This window comes from Bolinopsis microptera, chromosome 11 (genome assembly GCF_026151205.1).
Source record: "Bolinopsis microptera isolate Bmic1 chromosome 11, MBARI_Bmic_1.0, whole genome shotgun sequence".
In the NCBI taxonomy this organism is placed as follows: Eukaryota; Metazoa; Ctenophora; class Tentaculata; order Lobata; family Bolinopsidae; genus Bolinopsis; species Bolinopsis microptera.
This window is the reverse complement of record NC_087082.1, coordinates 3549957-3571678: the sequence shown is the minus strand read 5'-3', so window position 1 is coordinate 3571678 and position 21722 is coordinate 3549957. Positions and strand designations below refer to the sequence as shown.

General features: G+C 37.9%; 2 protein-coding genes across 2 annotated transcripts in view; one reads left to right on the top strand and one right to left on the bottom strand.

Moving 5' to 3' along the window:
• LOC134823753 (THO complex subunit 2-like) overlaps nucleotides 1–21722 on the top strand; it is a 54731-nt gene that overhangs the window by 31780 nt on the left and 1229 nt on the right. Inside the window, 19 exon segments of the mRNA XM_063835295.1 lie at nucleotides 522–641; nucleotides 897–1093; nucleotides 4498–4653; nucleotides 4827–4983; nucleotides 9823–9981; nucleotides 10136–10354; nucleotides 10702–10815; nucleotides 11003–11163; nucleotides 11508–11591; nucleotides 11777–11899; nucleotides 12050–12205; nucleotides 12341–12455; nucleotides 12709–12831; nucleotides 12986–13101; nucleotides 13215–13324; nucleotides 13460–13662; nucleotides 20541–20633; nucleotides 20924–21070; nucleotides 21374–21568. Of these exon segments, the coding sequence (XP_063691365.1) occupies nucleotides 531–641; nucleotides 897–1093; nucleotides 4498–4653; nucleotides 4827–4983; nucleotides 9823–9981; nucleotides 10136–10354; nucleotides 10702–10815; nucleotides 11003–11163; nucleotides 11508–11591; nucleotides 11777–11899; nucleotides 12050–12205; nucleotides 12341–12455; nucleotides 12709–12831; nucleotides 12986–13101; nucleotides 13215–13324; nucleotides 13460–13662; nucleotides 20541–20633; nucleotides 20924–21070; nucleotides 21374–21568 (2739 nt within the window). The 5' untranslated portion in view covers nucleotides 522–530.
• LOC134823754 (uncharacterized) lies at nucleotides 15079–18377 on the bottom strand. Its single transcript, XM_063835296.1, has one exon. The coding sequence runs from the start codon at nucleotides 18371–18373 to the stop codon at nucleotides 15440–15442; it is 2934 nt and encodes a 977-aa protein (XP_063691366.1). The 5' UTR covers nucleotides 18374–18377; the 3' UTR covers nucleotides 15079–15439.

Below are 21722 nucleotides of genomic sequence, written 5' to 3'. Positions count from 1 at the left end.
TTAGTTATTTTAAATAAATACATTTTGTTTTAAGTTTTTTAAAGTAGCTCGGTAATTCACATACTGCAGCTTTGTAATGGGCAGTCGCTAGCATAATAGCAGTGAGCAGTCGCTAGCACTAAGTATCCAAATGTTATAATGTTATGTTAATTTTAATTCGTAACCATTGGTAACCAAATTGTTTATTACTTTGGGTACTTTATAATTCGCAAGTGCTTTATTATTTTATAACTTATGTGCAGTGTTTAATTTGGTGTGTTCCAATTATAATGCCTATTTTACGACTATTAATTGTAAACAAATTTTAATTTTATTTAAACAGAGCTACCTAAAGATAACTAAAATTATACTGATCATCGCTTAGTAAATTCTAGAAAACATCAGATTCTTTTATAATCGATTCTTTATATTCATTTCTTTACAATCCAAACTACGATGCCCAATGCAAGTATGTAATAATATTATTATGGTTACTAGTTATTACCTTGGCACTAAACCCTTAACTAAACCCTTAACCATAGCTCGGGAGGATGGACACGAAGAAGTTGTATCGAATGTTCCATGATTGTTACGAGGAGAAGATAAAGGTGGACGAAGTGATCACCTTTGTCCGGAGTAACGCAACTAATGTTGAGCAACAGGTAATGTCACGTGGTCTTATCACGTGTTTATAATTTGTTAGAACCTTGAGATGGCCAGTACTATGATTACGGAAATTGGCTATCCTTTTCAGTTTCAGAGCTCTCGGCCTCTTCAACTTGGTTGTTTTTAAGTGAAAATAAAGATCACGTGCCGACCAATTACCCACAGTTACATCCACCTTTTTATCTGTCTATCATTTAAACTATTCTAAATATTCGTTATCAATAATCATGACACCACTCTCTACTTCCCAGACTGACCTTGTTGACATGTTTGCCGTGCTGGACATAGAATCCGCCACCAAGGAGGACGTTAAGGATCGCGAGATATTTATCAAGGTGTTGGAGTCCGTTACAAAACACATCAAACACGACATCCTTAAAGAGCGGCTGGAGTATGACACTCTGGAACGGGTAAAGCTTATCAGCAACAGCAAACAGTTCAACACAAAGTTAGTTAGACAAACTGTGCTGCTGGTTTTGTGCAAGTTCTCGTAAAGCTTGAATACTTGAGTTTTTGTTTGATACGGCGTCTACCAGCACTTAAACACAGCCTAACGATTTTTTCCCCCTGTAAATTAACGTCAATGCATTTGACTATCTCACATACTATTAAATTCGTGATACCCGCTAAACCACGTGATACCCTCTAAACCACGTTATACCCGCTAAACCACGTGATACCCTCCAAACCACGTGATACCCGCTAAACCACGTGATACCCTCTTAACCGCGTGATACCCGCTAAACCACGTGATACCCTCTAAACCACGTGATACCCTCCAAACCACGTGATACCCGCTAAACCACGTGATACCCGCTAAACCACGTGATACCCGCTAAACCACGTGATACCCTCTAAACCACGTGATACCCGCTAAACCACGTGATACTCACTAAACCACGTGATACCCGCTAAACCACGTGATACCCGCTAAACCACGTGATACCCTCTAAACCACGTGATACCCGCTAAACCACGTGATACCCGCTAAACCTCGTGATACCATCTAAACCACGTGATACCCGCTAAACTACGTGATACCCGCTAAATATAAACCACGTGATACCCGCTAAACCAAGTGATACCCTCTAAACCACGTTATACCCGCTAAACCACGTGATACCCGCTAAACCACGTGATACCCGCTAAACCACGTGATACCCGCTAAACCACGTGATACCCTCTAAACCACGTGATACCCGCTAAACCACGTGATACCCACTAAACCACGTTATACCCACTAAACCACGTGATACCCGCTAAACCACGTGATACCCGCTAAACCACGTGATACCCGCTAAACCACGTGATACCCGCTAAACCACGTGATACCCTCTTAAGGCCACAGGGGGGGGGGGGGGGTCGAGGCCTTAAAAAATGCAAAAAAATATTATGCTTTGAATCAATATGTATTTTTGTGGCGGATACTTTGCCACCACTCATTTGTCTGTAGCTATTTTACTTTTTTTAATAAATGAGGTTAACCAATTCTTCCGAAATTGGCTATGCAATATTGAGGGTAACGAAATTGATGCCTAGAATTGATTTCATGCCAAGATATTTTGTTGTTTCGATCAACAAATAATGAATCCTAATTTTGTTTCGCAATTGGTTGAAAATGAAGAACCCAAAGTGGGTAAAAACGAGGTTAACCTCTTATTTCATTGATATCGAGAAGGACTGAGATGAAAGTTATCATCATTCATAAAGTAAGTTCAGTGCATTTTAATTTCAAAACGTATCTCGTACTAATGTATTACTTCAAATCTACAGAAAATCTAAAAAATGAGGTTAACCAGGTAAATTGTGACCACTATAAAACATACATAATTGTCTAATTTTTAATCGAACTCAAGACATTAGTAAGTTATATATTTGCTGGGAAGATTGATCACGAGAAAAATATGATTTGAAACAACTATTCCTTGCAAGCAATATTGACCATTAACATACGATAAAATGAGGTTAACCAACTTATTTCAATTTGTAATACAGCAACTTTAATGGAACCTTAATAGCGGTTAACCTCACATTTGAATATCAGTTAACCTCAAATTTGCATCATTAATATGCAGTACTTGCAGGAAATGGTGTTTCAGGGATTTAATCTCCTTAAGTGTATCAAAAACTACAGTATATAACATATGGAACTACAAATACAAGCCATACCATGTGTTTAGTGACTAAAGTTAACCTCATTTTTTTGATGAATCGATGATGGAGGGCAGAAATATTGATGCCATTTCAACTGAAAACTACTATTAGTTTTGTTTTTATAGTTTTTGTGTTATATCAGCAGTTAAACTTTGAGAAATATACAAATAAAGGCAAAATACTCAAAAATCACAAAACATAAAAAACAGTTTTTTGCCTCTCCTGAAAACCTCGAATTTTAGACTTTAAAATCTATCTTCTCCTAGAGCTTTTATCCAATTCACCTCAAATTTGGAACATACGTTCCTGACATAAATTTAAAAGTTTGTTATGTAACGATTGTTGTAATTTTGCTCCTAACTCTTTTTATGAGGTTAACCGTTTTAAATTTTGTAACCCGTACTTATGGTTAACCTCATATCTCAGCTTTGGAGCAAGATATCAAAAATCGTTACATAACAAAAACTCAAAATACCTTGAAGAACATTTTTGCCAAGTTACAAGGTTCTAAGTCGTAAACTGTAAAAGAAGATAGATTTTGAACACGATTTCATTTAAAGTTTTCATTTACAATAGAATTACAGGTAAACCTCAAAATTCAACGCGCGATATCTTCAAATAGGAAAGTTTGTTTTCAGTAAGGACAAAAGCATTTGAAAATTTAGATCGAGCTCTACAACATATCTCAAAATCTCAAAATTGACCTCGGACCCCCCCTGTGGCCTTAACCGCGTGATACCCGCTAAACCACGTGATACCCGCTAAATATAAACCACGTGATACCCGCTAAATATAAACCACGTGATACCCGCTAAACCACGTGATACCCGCTAAACCACGTGATACCCGCTAAACCACGTGATACCCGCTAAACCACGTGATACCCGCTAAACCACGTGATACCCGCTAAACCACGTGATACCCTCCAAACCACGTGATACCCGCTAAACCACGTGATACCCGCTAAACCACGTGATACCCTCTAAACCACGTGATACCCGCTAAACCACGTGATACCCGCTAAACCTCGTGATACCATCTAAACCACGTGATACCCGCTAAACTACGTGATACCCGCTAAATATAAACCACGTGATACCCGCTAAACCAAGTGATACCCTCTAAACCACGTTATACCCGCTAAACCACGTGATACCCGCTAAACCACGTGATACCCGCTAAACCGCGTGATACCCGCTAAACCACGTGATACCCGCTAAATATAAACCACGTGATACCCTCTTAACCGCGTGATACCCGCTAAACCACGTGATACCCGCTAAACCACGTGATACCCGCTAAACCACGTGATACCCGCTAAACCACGTGATACCCGCTAAACCACGTGATACCCGCTAAACCACGTGATACCCGCTAAACCTCGTGATACCATCTAAACCACGTGATACCCGCTAAACTACGTGATACCCGCTAAATATAAACCACGTGATACCCGCTAAACCACGTGATACCCGCTAAACCACGTGATACCCGCTAAACCACGTGATACCCTCGAAACCACGTGAGCACGTGATACCTTCTAAACCACGTGATACCATCTAAACCACGTGATACCCGCTAAACCACGTGATACCCGCTAAATATAAACCACGTGATACCCGCTAAACCACGTGATACCCGCTAAACCACGCGATACCCGCTTAACCACGTGATACCCGCTAAACCACGTGAAACCAGGTACGTGAGAACTAGAACGAAGTTGTTCTACAAGCAGCAGAAGTTTAACTTGTTACGAGAGGAGAATGAGGGGTATAACAAGTTGATCATGGAGCTGGCTAACCCTCCCTCAGATGCACAGACAATGATAGATCACCTTCTTAAGCTTATTGGCAGGTAACTGGTCATTTAATTTCACGTTTAAACGTATTAATTAATTGTCGCTTATAATTTATGTTAGCTACTTATTGTTGGTGGGACTAGATATCATATTATGTGCATTTTGAACAATGGACATTGAAAATCCTCATGCCAGCAGAAACTGACATTGATTAAAATCGTGTCCCCAGGTTTGATCTGGATCCTAACAGAGTGTTAGACTTGGTACTAGAAACCTGGCAGAACTACTTGGATAAGAGCGAGTTCTTCTTGCAGCTCGTCAAACTCTTCCCCAAACAGGACGACGCTCTTTGTAGAATGCTTGGTTACAGCTTCGCTTTCTACGAGGTTTCTTTTTTCTTTCCAGGAATTTTACTTTTATTAGTTTATGTTGTTATTATTGTTCTACGGAGATCTCAACATACACTTTGATAGTCTGTTTGTTTGGGGACCGGTTTTTGGTACACCGGCCAATGTTTACAAAATCATATGATACATAACAATATAATTGTATTTAATATACGTGAATATTAGAATAGAAATGAAATCTTAAATTTCTATTTTTCCCCTGAAATTGTTACTAAGTTCAAAATAAATTTATATGACGAAGTCTACTATAAGAATATATATGAAAGTCAGACCTGCTTCGCGAAAACTAACAGTTCTGTGTGCTAACAGATCCTGACTGATACTAATTTACACTAACTAACTAAGTAACTAATACTCTTAACTATCTAAAAACCAACTAGCTAGCGTGTGTGCTCGTAGAGCAGCTTAAATAATAAAATATGAGCCACAGTTCATGCTGCCTAAATCTCCTCACAAAATACTGCATCGTAAAAAAACTCGTTAAAAACGGTTTATAGAATACAACGGCCACCACTTAAACCAAATTAAAATACATACTATGTAAAAACTACACTGTATCACCACGTAGATAACGAAAGTGAACATAACATATTAAAGTTCATAAGTTCTGATAACAAGTCAGTGTACTTGTAGATAAGGCTCTAGCTCTCACTAACACAATTAACTTAGTAATAATAGAGTTGCGTCTGACACTCTCAAAATACTTAAATCATATGGTTTTCATTCTCAGTATGATCGCCCAACACATATAGGGGGTGCATGTCTTGACCGGTTGTTTACTTTCTCACTGAACAACCATCTTCATTGCAATAATGTGTTTATTGACAATAGCGACACACTGGGCTCAGATCACTTTCCTATAATTTGTAACATCAGCAACACTTTGGGTAAGAAGTATTTCAAATCGATTGAATTCAGAGATATTAAGGCCTTAGACAAGGATGCCTTTTCATGTGAATTGAACGATGTTATTGATAAGTTTAGTTTATCGGGATCGTTCTCGACCTCTGTAATGACTCTTGGTGCCTCTATAGCAAACCTTCTTGATGAGTATGCTCCTTTAGTTAGCAAAAGAGTTTCTGTGGTGGACACAGCCCCATGGTTTGACAAGGATTATAGAGATCTGAGAAAACTGCGTCGTTTAGCCGAAAAGAAGAAAAATAGATCAGAGGAACACTTTCTTCATTACAAAGATCTTTGTCATGAGGCTACTGCACTTGCTAATACTAAAAAGAAGGACTTCGTGGAAGCTGTTATTAAAAAATCGGAGAATAAAACTAGAACTCTTTATCAAGTCGTAAATAAGGTATTGGATCGTAAACAAAGTAGAATTCTACCTGACTACACTGAAGATATTGAAGTGCTCGCCTCTGACTTCAACAATTTCTTCTCAGAAAAGGTTGAAAAGATTCGAGATAACATACCAGCCTCCCCAATACCCGATTGTTCTGACACTAATGCAACACCTCTCTTTGAATTTGAGCCAACCTGTATCTCTGAACTTGAAGATATAATCAAAGAAAGTGGAATTAATTGTTCACCTAATGATGTCTTACCACAAGATCTTGTCAAAGATAATATCACTTCTCTGTTGCATGTATGGGTTGATCTAGTTAACCAATCGCTGTCATCAGGAAGTATGGATGGTGTGAAACTAGCTGATGTAATTCCGCTAATAAAAGATGATTCTCAGGATCCGAATATATTGAAAAACTACAGGCCAGTCTCAAACCTTACATTCCTGGGAAAACTAATTGAAAGAGTAGTTTTAAAGAAGACTTAACGAGCACCTTAGTCGGAATAACCTTAATTGTCAGGAACAGTTTGCTTACAAAAAACACCATAGCACTGAAACACTCTTGATTAAAATAGTGAACGATGTCTTAATAGCAGCAGATGAAAAAACTGCTACTGTGGTGATGCTCAGTGCTCTTGGACCTGAGTGCTGCCTTTGATACTGTGGACCATACTTTGTTACTCCGTATCTTGAAGCAAGAAATAGGAATCAGAGGAACTGCTCTTAGCTGGTTCACACGCTTCCTTAAAGGACGTTGTCAGCGGACTGGACTCGGCAAATCTGTCTCTGAAACAATAACTATCCGATTTGGAGTACCTCAGGGCTCTGTTTTAGGCCCGGTACTCTTTAACATCTATATCAGATCGTTGTACAGATGTGTTAAAGAATCTGGTTTCTCCATTATTGGTTATGCAGATGATCATCAAATCATGAAATCTTTCAAACCCTCTGATCAGGTCAAAACCTTAACCAATCAGCTGAGAAACTGCTTCTTGAGGATAAAGAATTGGATGTCACAGTACTACCTGCAACTGAATGATTCTAAAACACAACTCATAGTCTTTGGACCTAGTAAAGTGCTCAGTGAGATAGAACTTCATGGCGTTGATATAGCTCCTAACACTTTGGTAATGTTTGTGCGGCTGTGCCTACTGTTAAGAACCTTGGATTAGTAATGGACAATCAGCTGGTATTTGATAAACAGATCGTAAATCTCAAGAAGAAATGTTTTCATACGTTACGTAATATCAGAAAAATCAGATTTCTATTGAGTCCCAAACAGATTAAGATCATCGTTAACAGTCTAGTAGTGTCATGTCTAGATTACTGTAACGGTCTGTACTTTGGTATCGGCGAGAAGCTGCTGCATCAGCTCCAGTTACTTCAGAATGCTGCTGCAAAAGCTGTCACTGGTAAATATAAACATGACCATCTTGATGATGACCTGATAAAGCTTCACTGGTTAGATGTAAAGAAAAGGATTGTCTTCAAAATCTTATTACTATCTCACAAGTCACTGTTAGGATTGGCACCAATTTATCTGCAGGACATGTTCAAGTATGCTCATCATGGTCACTCATTGAAGCTTATTGTTCCTTCTTGTAATTCAAAGTTTGGTGAGCGTAGCTTCTCTGTAGTGGCTCCAAAGATCTACAATCGTCTGCCTGTTACCATCACCTCTGCTCAATCTCTGGAATGTTTTAAAACTTTTCTAAAAACTTACCTTTTCAAAATGTCACCAGATGAACTTGAAAAACTTTATCGATAACTATTGTGGTCATATTTGGAATTCGATATTTGCATAATATATTTAAGTACCATTTTCGGGCTTTAGTATTGACGATATATTTTCAAGCATATGTTATTTTTTAGCTCAGTATTCATGATATTTTCTTGGATGACTAGTTCAAACACTGCTGAGTATAAGATTTATCTTAAAAGCGGTGTTATTAAATTTCAATTTATTATTATTACGGGTTAGGGTTAGGGTTAGGGTAAATGCCTCACAGAATGGCTAGCCTCACAGAATGGCCAAATTTGTAAATGTTTTTGTAACTAATATTTTATAAAAGACTGGTAGGTTTTGTGGATACCATATGAAACAAAAGTCTTCTGGCAACACTTCCTGTGGTGAAATCATTAACTAGGACCACATTTTCTGGCATAAATATGACTGTTTATGTAGAAATTTTGAGCACTGAAAAATTTGTTTTCAAATTTTTGAACTAAGTTTACATTTTGGTGAGAACTTCTGGCACCAGTATGACAGAAGATGTTCAAAGAATAGTATTCATCAAAAAAAACGAACATTGTTCAATATAGGAAGAAAAAAATGCTAAAATGGCTACACGCCTCACAAAATGGCCAAAATATGCCTCACAAAATTTGTTTTCAAATTTTTGAACTAAGTTTGCATTTTGGTGAGAACTTCTGGCACCAGTATGACAGAAGATGTTTAAAGAATAGTATTCATCAAACAAAACGAACATTGTTCAATTTAGGAAGAAACAAAATGTTAAAATGGCTAAACGCCTCACAAAATGGCCAAAATATGCCTCACAAAATGGCCAAAATTTAAAACTCCTTTTATTCAATGAAACCATAAGTCTAAAGTATTCACAAGCTATTTATTATACAATAACACCCCAGATGGAGTGTTTTTACAGCCGAATGAAGGTTATAAATCATGAAATCAGGGAATATGAACAACGCCACACAAAATGGCCATTTTTGGTGTAGGAAATTATGCCCTTTTTATTCAGTTCTAAGAAATTTCACCTATATGGGGGTGTTAACAAGGCATATTAATACCAGCAGCATGCCTGAAACAAGAGCCAAAGGTTTTAGAAAAATAAAATTTTCTCGTTTTCTTTTTTTTTTTGCCATTTTGTCAGGCATTTTTTCTTTTTTGTGAAATAATTTTTCACAGCTCAGTTTTTTCGTGAGTTTTAGGTTATTACCCCATTCCTTAATAGGTTTTCTAAGAACGTGTGGTGATAGAAATTTAAAAAGTATCTCCATCAACAAAATTATAGAAATTCAGATTTGGCCATTCTGTGAGGCATGTTTTTTTGGAGGAAGATTTTCCGGCCAATTTTTCTCAAAGAAAAAATGGTTATGAGATTAAATGAACCCCCGGGAAGAAAAATATGAGTGTCAACTTAGCTTCTTATGAGATAAAAACTGGAATAAAGTGTGTTTTGTGACTTTGAGAGACCTTCCTTTTTTTTGGCCATTCTGTGAGGCAAATACCCGTATTATGTTTTGTTAGTTATAGTATTTATTTTTGAACATCGAACTTGAAAGTATTCATTGCCAATAGTTATAATTTCAAATTTTGCTTCTTTGAGAAGTATTTTCTAAAGCTGCTGAGTGCTGTGGCTTTTGGTTCCTGATCTTTTGTCGATATTTGCCATCTAACTGGATACCTATACGAAACTCGTAAGAAAGAATATCTATTTTAAATTTGATATCTTACAAATGATGAGATTATATACAATTAACTACACAGTACATTCCAGAACGAGCCGGACGGCACACCAGAGTCCCTGTTCAAAGTGGGCGCGCTGCTCATAAAGCGCGGTATCATTGATCTGCACGTGCTGTACTCCCACCTGGGACCGAGTTACGACCAGATGAAAACAGAGTACAACAAGCGGCTTAGTGACGCTAGAGAGAAGGTTAGTTAACATAGTTCCACCTAAAATGGTTTAATCTTCATTGTTCAAGTTCCCTCATCAACTTCAGTACTGGATCCCGGTCTTCAGCCGGTTTCCAGAAGTCAATATCGTGGTCTAACAATCGACAATTTAACTAATTCCCATCCTTTTCTAGGCGAAATCCTTGGTGACAGTGTCGTTGAACAAAGACGACGCAGAGGAGAACAGTGACTCCAAATCGTCGAGCAGCAAGAAGGCAGGTGTAGCAGAAGTAGCACTACCGGAGAACCAGAAAGTGAACTTGTGTGTAGCACTGATAGAGTTAGGATGCTGGCTAGAGGCAGATGACCTGATACAACTCATACCTCCGTATAGCGTGCCTCACAATCCTAAAGTAGGGTTATGTTAACTACATATTTCCTATTTAAACTATACATAAATTAAACTATATACATTTAAACTATACATTTAAATTAACTATACATTTAAACTATACATTTTTTATATATTTTAATTTTGATGTTTTCGTTCAGTGTAAGCATTGAATGCTGGTCTCTCAGATTATGTCCAGATTGCTGGCAATGTACTATGAGCCTATGAGGTTTATGATCAAGTCCCCATTTCTATTTACTATGTACTTGTACAAAAATGCGTAGTGATGAATAGAAATTTATCCACCAGACTAGTAAACCAATTAGTAATATTAGTAATAGATTTACTAATTGGCCGCTAAATTTACAGGGCAGAGAGGTTATTTTTGATCTGATATCGTGGAGAATACACGAGTTTTACAAAAGTAAAGTGTCAGCAGCTATCTCAGTTAGGCCTGTGAAGAAGATAGAGAATGACCCTCAAGTAAGTCATACCAGCAAATTACCAATCTTGTTACTTTCCGTTGAAGTTATAGTTACTGACGAGATCTACAGAGGTTTTTCCATTTAAAAACATTTATTTTGTATGCTACTGTAGTAATTATCCTCTATCAAAGTATCAATCGTTAAGATCATTAGTAAGTTTCCTAGAACTGAACATTGAACTACAGGTGAGTTGCTGGGAGGATTTAAGTGACATGGTGCTGACACCTCTGTTCCGACTCGGACCTTACCTCTCCAACTCCCCCGTCCTCTTCACCAAGATCCTCCGACTTTTCAACTTGTTTATCAAGGAAAACAAGGCAGATATTTGCAGCCACACTCTTGCTGGGTAAATATTGGCATATTATAATGATTAGAGCGTAATCTCGAAATTCTAGAACTTTCTACAGGTATTTGTATAGTGCTCATTATATTATATGTACTAGTAGTACGATAATCGACTGATCGAGGTCAAGACCATCCTCACTTGTCAAGATTACGTTCATTAGCCCTATTTTATATATAATACTTATAGTCAACATGTCAGGTCCTATAAGATTAGCCCTGCTGTACGAACGCCTGAAATCGAAATTTTAATTGTCTATGCATGCTGGTTAATTCCAGTGATGAACATTTCGATGAAATGTTATAAATACTTCTGGTTGTAGCTTCACGCAAGTAAATATTTTTCAGGCAAATAATGACGACAACGAGCGATGTCATCCTACCATCCCTATCTATGATGAACTTCAACTATAACTTCACGGCCCTCATCTGGTTTGCATAATTTCAGTACAATTAATTTGCTTTAATGTAATAGATTTGAGAGTTCTTTCTGATTTAAAAATCAATTTACCGTGAGCACTTGGTTACCATATTAAGAATATTGAGGCATGCAGTTAGCAGAGTTAATTATCAGTGGACGAAAACCTAAACAAATTAATAATAATATTATTTATCAGGGAGTACATGCAGCATTTCCCTTATCACATTCGTTACCGACTGTACGCCAAGTGGAAGAATGTGTCCTATGCTAAGAATCCCCTTTTAATGGTCACTAAAGCAGAAACTATTCACACATCGCGGTTTGCTATCTTTTTAACTTAGTTGAAAGATAATTATTTCAGCTTCTGATTTTACCATTGAAATGAGTTCTCACATGGACCTAAAATGTTCAACTCGCCGAATTAAATTGATCAGACTTACTGTTATTCCAACTTAACCCATTTTTGTAGGTACATCCTTAAGCGACTTACTAAAGAAAATGTAAAGCCGTTTGGTCGGCAGATAGGGAGGGTGGCCCACTGTAATCCAGCTGTTATATTCGACCAGATCCTCTTCCAGATACAACGATACGATAATCTTATAATACCTATTGTTAATGCTCTCAAGTAAGACTTTCGTTCGGAAACGTATTTGCTTTATCTTTTTATTATCATCATCGTGCATTTATTTGCGATTAAGTTTGGGGTTTTTAAAAATATTTTCCGACCAGGTTTCATTACGTAACGAGGTGTATTCTTCAGGTATCTAGGGTTGCTCAGTTTAGATGTCTTATCCTACTGTATTATTGAAGCTCTATCGGATCCAGAAAAAGCAAAACAGAAGGAAGAAGACACAAACATCGCATGGTGGTTTCAGGTGCGGCTTTCAGCGGAAATTTCGGACACTTCGTACGGTCGCAAAATTTCAGGACCTCGGGGCACGCGCGAAAGTTGTATCATTGTGCTAACGATCGAATTTGTCATCGGAAACTAGCGATAGAGTGACGCGCACATGTGAGACTCTGACTCTAAAAGGCGGCTTAACGTCAGTTGGCAACCGTCACTCCTGCATGAATTGTGATCACCATAACATCCATTTCAGCCTCACAACCACCATCTATCATTTCCAGGTACTGGCGACATTCTGCGGTCACATCTACAAAAAGTACAACATTGAACTGTCTGGATTACTTCAGTACATCGTCAACCAGCTGAAAGCAAATAAAAGCACCGATCTTCTCATTTTGAAAGAGGTTATGCTCAATTTACTTAACAGTTCTTTAATAGACTGGCTGATTTTAGATTTTTTTTCCGTTGGAGTATGATGCTTGAATGAAGCCGTAGATTCTGTTTAAAATTTAGTTTCATAAGAACATTGGATATTAAGTTAACACTGGTTCGTTTAAGGTAATTCAGAGAATGAGTGGTATAGAGATATCAGAAGAGGTAACCGAATCACAGTTAGAAGCAGTTTGCGGGGGTCCCGTGTTGTTGGCAGAGGCAGGATTTTTCACCCCTATCCGGTAAATTATCATTTTATAAATTCATTACCGTCCACAAGATTAGGTAAATTTTCTATAAAATTAGTAACTGATTGTTTAACAAAAGACATGACATCCAGTAGACATTACTATAGGCATGCAGAGCGGAGTAATCAGCGACTACAAGAATCATTGGGGTTGAACGATATCTGGTTACCGCTGTGTGTACTAGCCAGCCAACAGAGACATTCCATTGTTTTTGGAAGTGAGTTCCAATCACAAACTTTCCCAATTTCGATATTTAGTCGCAAGAGAGTTATGAATATTTACTTAAGATGTCGCGGAAAAGCACATTTTTAAAGAGTTTTTTTAGACCGTTGATAACGAAATTCTGCTTTAGATGAGGAACGGCACATTAAGCTGACTGCCCGACTGTACGACCAATGCCAAGACACATTCACGCAACTTGGACAGTTTCTCACCACAAACCCAACAAACAACCAGAGCCTGAAGACATTACCCTCTTTTGAGGAACTGTCGACCATGTACCATCTCCAAGCAGACAGCGCTTTCTTCCTTCTCCGAACCAAGCTCAGTGATCAGGTGATCCTTACAAATTCTGTTACAACCTATTTATAACCTTTAAAATGAATACACTAATAAAGGGGATGTTAATACAAATTAACAAAACACGGAATTATAATAAATTAAACTGAAACAGTTTGTTTTAATAAAGTAACACTAGAATATAAAACATTCAACTGACCTCTTCTACTAACCTCCCTAGACCCTGCACCCGATTTCCACAATAAACTAAAACTACTACACTAGAATATCACTAAATAATACCTGAACTAAAAGTCTTTACTTCCTAAAATATATCACTAATTAAAACTATGTTTACCGGAACAGGATCCGTTCGAGGACCTATGAAGCCCAGGGATGTTACAGGGATTTTAAAATTTAAATTTAAATTACATGAACTGCTAACAAGCAATTTGTTTTATACCTGCACTGATTATGATAGAGCGCTAATAATAATTTTTAAATTGTGTACATATACAACAGTTTTTCAGTTGACGAGAGGATGACATCATTTGTTTGTTTTTTAATTAATTTTAACCAGTTATATTATTATTATAATATATATTATATATTATTATTACTTTCGTTTTCTTCTATAACATATAAATTGTTTTCTTCTCTACGATTCACTGATTCATGGGCAAGAGAAGTCACAACCACGGTCCACCCTTAAATCTGATTTCTATAACCAAATTGTGATTTTTATAACGAAATTATGGTAGCAACCGCCAATAAAGTTACAGTCCTCCATCCACTGCTTCAAAAGTCTTCTCTAGCACATATGAGACTTCAGGTAAAATATTATGATCACCACCCCCTACAAAATACACTTCCTTGTTCTTCTAGGTTACTCTCTTTTATTATCTTGATGCTTACTGCTTAGACTCCTACTAGTTGTTCCTATTTCTTCTCTCCTTTACACTTACACTACAATACTAAAAAACACCTGAAATATGATTTATAAGTAATACAATAAATGTGCATCATCTGTAACATAAGAAATATATAAACCTACAACTATCATGAAACTATATAAGAGATGAAAGCTAGACTAGGACTTACCGGTGTTCCCCGATTCCCGAACTATCCACTTCACAGGCTAGTACATCTACTACTTAGAGTTTAGACACTGCTACTTCAACACACCTTCTGTCGTTCCTTTCTCGTTGGATCTCCTGTTCTTTCTTCTTCACCTTCTTACATAAGCTGTACTAATATACATTATATATATATATATGACAATCAATAATCTTATAACACATATATTATAACAAATTCAACTTCATCTTAATATCCTTCCTTATTGCACTAATTCTTATTGCAAAATTTCAAATACGTTTGGATCATGGTTATTTCGATATAACTTTGATTAAATAAAATTTCACACTTCTATTATTATTAACTATTGTTATTCACACAAATAAAACGACCGAATTGGAAATCATGCAGTAAAATTATTGATTATAGTTGTAATTTATAAATGTAACAGCCATACTGGAGTAAAGATTTTGGAAAGCATGCTCATTGCACACACTACATAGACAAAAAGACGAAGAAGCTTTTCTAGAAATAAAAATCACCAGAGTATTAGAGTAAGTTACTCACTAAAATTAAAACGGCAGGACAAAATTCTGTTAAGTTTGCATTGTTATTCCTTTCATAACAAAATTGAATAACAATGGCACCCGAAAAATCAAAAGAATTGTCCGCAAAATCAAAATAATTGTCTTCTATTTTTTCAAATGATTGCAATAATAAACAGTCATCAGTCATTTGTTAATGTCAATAACCATAACTAGTACTTTATGAAGGGGCGTAAAGCCTTGAAGAGGAAACCAACATATGGGTGAAACTTATCAGATTCAACAATCTTCCCTCCTTTGTCTTTCGAAATCTTTCTGTATGCTGTAAAGGGTGCCATTGTGATTCGTCCTAGAGTTTGTGCAGAGATGAAGCTTCTTCCAAACACACAGAAGTCTGATATGTTAGCATAGCAGCTTGCTAAAATACCATCTACCATGATGTTCCCTACTTCCGTAATTGGGCAGCACAAGCCCTTTTCTGTGACTTGGGTAATTCTCTGAACCTTCAAAAATCCTGCTGTTCTCTTGTAAAGCAAGTCGCCCACTTCGACATCTCTTGCCATGACTGCTTTGTGACCTTCTCCAACTAGAATCAGATGCTCCCCTGTTAGTTTAATGCCAGAGCCATCTTCCAGCTTAATATGGAAATATTTCGTTGGTGTGTGGAAGTTGGCGTGGACAGAAAGAATAAGCTTAGTAAAAGTTGGGATTTTATTTCCAATGTCATAGCAAAGAATCAGATCTCCTATAACAAGATCCTTAAGTTTTAGGGTCATTTCTACCCCGTTCCTCATCACAACTGCGTTTGAATCTGGAGCAATGCAAGAGGAGCCGCCATCGTTAGAGGGCGTTTCTTCAGTTGCTTCTGCCCTTGTGTTAGCCTCATCTTCCTTTCGTTTTCTTTCGGCTTCAGCCTCATCCTCTTTGCGCTTCCTTTCAGCTTCCTTAGCGTCTTTTTGCCTCTTTGCGACCACATCAAAATTTCCCCCCAAAAAATCTTTGAGGCTCTCATAAACAGCATCATATTTACTTGGATCTGCTAACTGGATTAGAGTTGAAATAGGCTCAAGGTACATGTCGGTAGTCAACATTGTAGGACTTGTTATGAGTGAGTTCCTCCATATGTCCATTTTATGCTCGTCACCAACAGTGCTTTTCTTGTGAAACTCTCTCGCTCCCCCGCTCCATTTCACGGTAGTAGATTCAAAAACTTGTCGTGCGCTCAATGTTTTTCTTGATTCATCACTGCCTTCAACAGAAGCCTCGGTGTCAAAAAAGCCAGTGCTAAAAGATGCAACCAAGGATCCTTTGATTGCATTGGTGTCACGAAACTGGCTTCCAAATGAGGAAGTGTTAATTCGCAGTTCTACGGCACCACCTCCAATTACTTTGGTAACAACGAAATGACCCCAGCGATCAAAGAATCGTTGAAACTTCGATCTACCACTGGCATCTTCAACGTTAAAAGATCCAGGAAGTTCTTTGACAGCATCAGTAAAATCTTTTGTCAAAACTATCCCCGGATCTTTGAAATTGCCCATGCTTAGTTCAAAAAGCCTCTCTTCCATATAAAAGGATATTTCTTGGGAATGTGAATCTGTTTCAGTCGAGGAGGAGAGATTGAAACCAGCTTTGCCCGAGAAAGCAAATTTGTTGACGTCCACGTTTAGGGAGACATTTAGATGAGCCAATCTGTCGTGAATTAGTTTTGTCTTGGTGTCATATGAAAACATGAATGTCTGTGTTTCATTGACCGGCTTCAGTTGCGCCAACCCTGGAATAGCTATGCCATACTTTGTATCCTTTTCTTTGTAGGAAAATATCTGGCTAGGTACGACAGTGTCGTTGAGAATATTATATCCCTGGGCAATGACACTTGCCGAATCCTGGCCAATATGATAAGTGGTGTCTTTGACACCTATGTTCTTCAGAAACTTTTTTCCAGTACAGGAAACATCCTCAGGATGCTTTAACTGTATTCCTTTCGTTGAAATGACATTCAACTCGCTCAACTCTTGAACACCCATCTTTTTCAGAGACCCTACAAGAGCTTGAATCTCAGCAACATTCTCATTTTCAATTATGTTTTCATCTTTGATGAAATTCGTAGCTTCCTGTACAAGCGGATCCGGAGTACCCCCAGCGAGAGCGTGTGAGAAGAATTCGAAGAATTCGGTTTCGTCTTTGGATAATTTGCTGGATTGTGCATTCTTAGCTTCTGTCTTGTTTCCTACGGTGACGTTCTTCTTGCCAAGTTGGAAGGCTTCATTGAAAATAAGATGACCGTAGAAGTCACCACTTTTTTTCAGGACCTCTTGACAAATCTTGTACAAGTTCTTAACTTGCCTTGTACCGTCTGGCAAAACTGTGAAATCCCCATCTTTATCAAGATCTTCCAAGTCATTTTCCAAGGCAACTACTGGAACTTGGACGTTCAGAAATTCGAAGATGGTATCTTTTACTATCTCCTTCTTTCTGGAGATATTTTTGGTGTATTTTGTCTTCTTTTCACCCAGTGCAGTACTCCAAGTCAATACAGCGACCACATTAGGAAACTTAGTATCTATAAGCTTCAAAGACTTTAAGCATCTCAGCGATTTAGCTAGGTTACTGTTTTCACCTTGGATCCTGGTGTCAGTTGCTTGAATCAAGATTAAAACAAGGTTAGGCATACTTCCTTTCATGTGTTTTTTGTAAAACTCTTTTATCGAATAAAAGTTGCATGCATCCTGTTTTGTCCCATCTGTATCATTAAATCCTGGTGTATCGACCAGACCTAGCCTAAGACCAGACGTTTCATATCGCTCAGGGGAATCAACTTCAATCACGAATTCGGTTGTTGTTCTAGTTTCGGATTTTGAATCGCTGGTCTTAGCAAAGTTTATGGATTCTTTCTCTGAAAGACCAAAGAGATGGTTGATGGTACTGGACTTTCCTACGCCCGAACTGCCAACTAAAAGAATGGAAGCTTTTTCTATGCTTCTTTTCATTTTGTAGCTACTCCATATATTGCGCAACAGTTGGGTTCTTTTATCGAGGATGTCCACATCTTTGGCATGGTTCAACAGTCCACGATCGAAACTTTCTTTCTCTAATGCTTCTTTACTTCGAGGGGGTGGCTTCAAAGTTTTTACCCTTTTTACCATGGTCATTGCTTATGAATGGTTGAGTTTTAACTAGCATAAAAAAGACATTCCATATAATTGGGGGGGGGGGGGGGGGGGGGGGCAACCATATTAAAGTATATCCCGGGTCAAAATTGGAAAAAACCCTACATTTTAATATACTTTAATATGGTTGCCCCCCCCCCCCCCCCCCCCCCTCATTTTTTGAAACTATTCTTAGCTTAAAAAGACATTCACCTAACAGGGTTTTAACAAAATAACAAACTAGTTGGATCAGCATTTTTGGAATTTCACTTTAAAAATTGATCAATAGTACTAAGACATATTATGAGGTTTGAATGATGCAAATAACCGGAGTATCTCCACAGAGTGCATCGACTGACCATCATGTGATAACCAGGTTGCCACAAGGTCCTGATGCAGATGTGCAAACAAACTAAAGTATATAAGCTACTGCAACATCTGAACGCCTGACGATTATTACAAAGCTCTAGCAGAGACACTAACCCTGTTGAGAAATAAAATTGTACTCGGTGGTGTAAAATTTCATGTTAAGTCATCATTTTCTGGAGTGGGGAGGAGGGGGGGGGGGGGGGGGGGGGGGCGGGGGTTTACTAGAAATTTTGATTACAACTATCAATCATCTTTTAGGTAATCCTAAAATATGGTTTTCCATCAAATTTGCTATTATATTATATCTATTATCTTATAATTGGCATAACTTATTGGCGAATATTAGGTTTATTTGTCGCTGAATTCTCCCTCCCTCCCCCGTCTTTGCTAACTGACACATTTGCAATGAGATAATACGTTCAACATTTTGAAGATAAAATGCAAAAGCAGCAACTTTTGTATTTTCTGACCTTTCCACACAGGGACAAAAGGATTTCGCGGCATGTACGAAATCGCGAAATTTCCCATTCTCCGCGACAAATTTTATGTATAGTTTAATGTATAGCCTGTTAAATTTCGCGGTATCGCGAAATTTGGCCAAAATCGCCGCGAAATCCTTTTGTCCCTGTTTCCACAGAGCGAGGTAATTAAGTTATAATGTAATGTTGAAGTCATACCTATTACTCCTCCAGCCGCGCAAATGATCTCGAATGTTCGGCTATCATCACTTGGCTCTCACGTGTAGGTGCGTGATAATGACCGAACATCCGAGGTCATTTGCGAGGTCATCATGCTGAGTGGAGTTGGGTTAGAAACATATAAGAGATACGATGAGTTAACTTGTAGAAGCTTTCAATAAACATGTGTTAATCGTCGTCAGCTGGTCAATCATGGTTTAGAATTATGAAAGTCACCCCTTGTAATGAATGCATTAAGGGGGGGGGGGGGGGGGGGTTTTATTCAAAAATATTGATATTTGACCAATGCAATTTATGGGCCAAAATCGACCAATATTGCTGCGTATGCCCAAATATGGGCATATGGTTTTTGGCTCATAACTCAGCCATTTTTTGTCCAATCTTGATGAAAATTCATATACGAGTTCAGGGGACTACTAGCTACTAGTAGAGCACCTAAAATCTGGGGTTTTGGGAATGTTCAGGGTATTTGGCTAAATTGGGCCTAATTTGGACCAAATATGGGCGTGGCTGCCCCGCGGGCACCGTTTGGCGGTTGGGGTCCGGGACCCCCTCAAAAGTTTGGTCACTGGTCCTAGTTTGTTGGTCAACTGCTATCTCGAAAACAAGTTTCACAAAAAAATCAGGGTGAATTCCGGTCGATTACTGGTTAATTCATGATCATAATTTATTACTCAAACTTGTTTAGCAATTTTAAACATTGTTGTATTTGGCTCAGAGGATGTTTAAAGATGAAATTCACAATGAATGAAAGGAAAAACTTAAAATCACAGTGAATGAAATTATGTAAAAGATCCCGGTCAAAATCCCGGCAAATTTGAGTGATTGACCGGGACCGGGACCGGGACCGGGATAGCTCAAAATTGCCAATCCCGGTACCGGGATTCCCGGAACCGGGAATCCCGGTCACCTCCTGGTCACTACGTTATCAATTTTATTAAATTAAATTTTACACAATTACATACAAAAGGGGGGATACAAAGGAAACAACCATATTCATATTGGAAATAATGCAGTCAATATATAAAATACATATTGCGGCATCTTTCGTGCTCAGACATTTTAGAAAGTATTCAACTAAACTAATAAAACCTCAGATAAGGGTCGAGTGTGGAAGTAAGTGCTCCCCAGATGAACCACAGCCCTACATTGATGCTTCAGAAAAAGTCATATCTCAACTCAGCGACCAGGTGAGGCTCTATAATTTAGAGGGCCTACGTATATAACCTTAATTGCATTATGTCGCGTTGTCGGGCCCCTTTGTCGCCTAATTTATTTTGGTCCGGCTATTCGGGGTTTTAATTTACGTCAAATAATTGGAAATTAATTCTAGTGCTGGGAGTATACTTTGGAGTGACTTTGTTACTATTCTAATTCCATCGTCCACTAGAAATTATGAATTCCCCTAGTTATATGTTATCAAAATGTTATACCTCGGTAAAGCTGTTGTATCCTCCTAGTTAAATGTAATTGATTACAGGTAAAGTTGTTGTATCCTCCTAAAGTGTGGGACAAGATTTCACCCCGACTATTTGCCACATTCTGGTCTCTGGCTTCACCCGACATCATCTTACCCTCAAATAGATATACTGGTGAAATTGCACGGATAGAGGGCGCCATAAAACAGGTACGATCTCGCGATCCGACAAAACTCCTGCTATCATTAACCAATTTATACGATAATTTCACGACTTTGTAGAGCGATTTGTTAACTAATAAAGTAATAACATCGAAGGTGATATGAATTCAATTATACAACTTATTCTTAGTGAAAATAAAAGTACCGTTACCAACACAACTGCAATAGCTATTAATAATATTTCTAATTATTACCACTGAAACAGCGAAGCAATCGAAAATAATGTATTTAAAAACTTTTTCTTTATCGATCATTTTGAAGAACAGCTTCCCTATTTGTTGAATTTACTAGGTAAACGATAACGAAGACTTAGCTCAACGAAGGAAAGATAAGGAGGTAGAACGACACAAGGATTTGATAAGCAAGCTAAAAGAAGAGCACAAGTCTCAGGAAGTCAACCACAAGTTGGTCTTGGCCCGGTTAGAGTCCGAGAAAGATATTTGGTTTGCGAGCACCAATTCTACCAAAGTAGATGCTATTATGCAGGTACTAGATATTGTGTTCTCGAGATTAGAGTTAAAGACACTGTTTATAATGATAGGTCGATTAGAGGTCAAATTAATTGGCACATTGGATCTAGTGGGTCTTGTATATTGTATAAGTATTAAGAGATACTGCCATGTACTGGTCCATTATAGCT

What these genes read in the sequence shown, in the direction of transcription:
- LOC134823754 (XM_063835296.1), bottom strand. Translation starts at nt 18,373, where the DNA reads ATGGTAAAAAGGGTAAAAACTTTGAAGCCACCCCCTCGAAGTAAAGAA.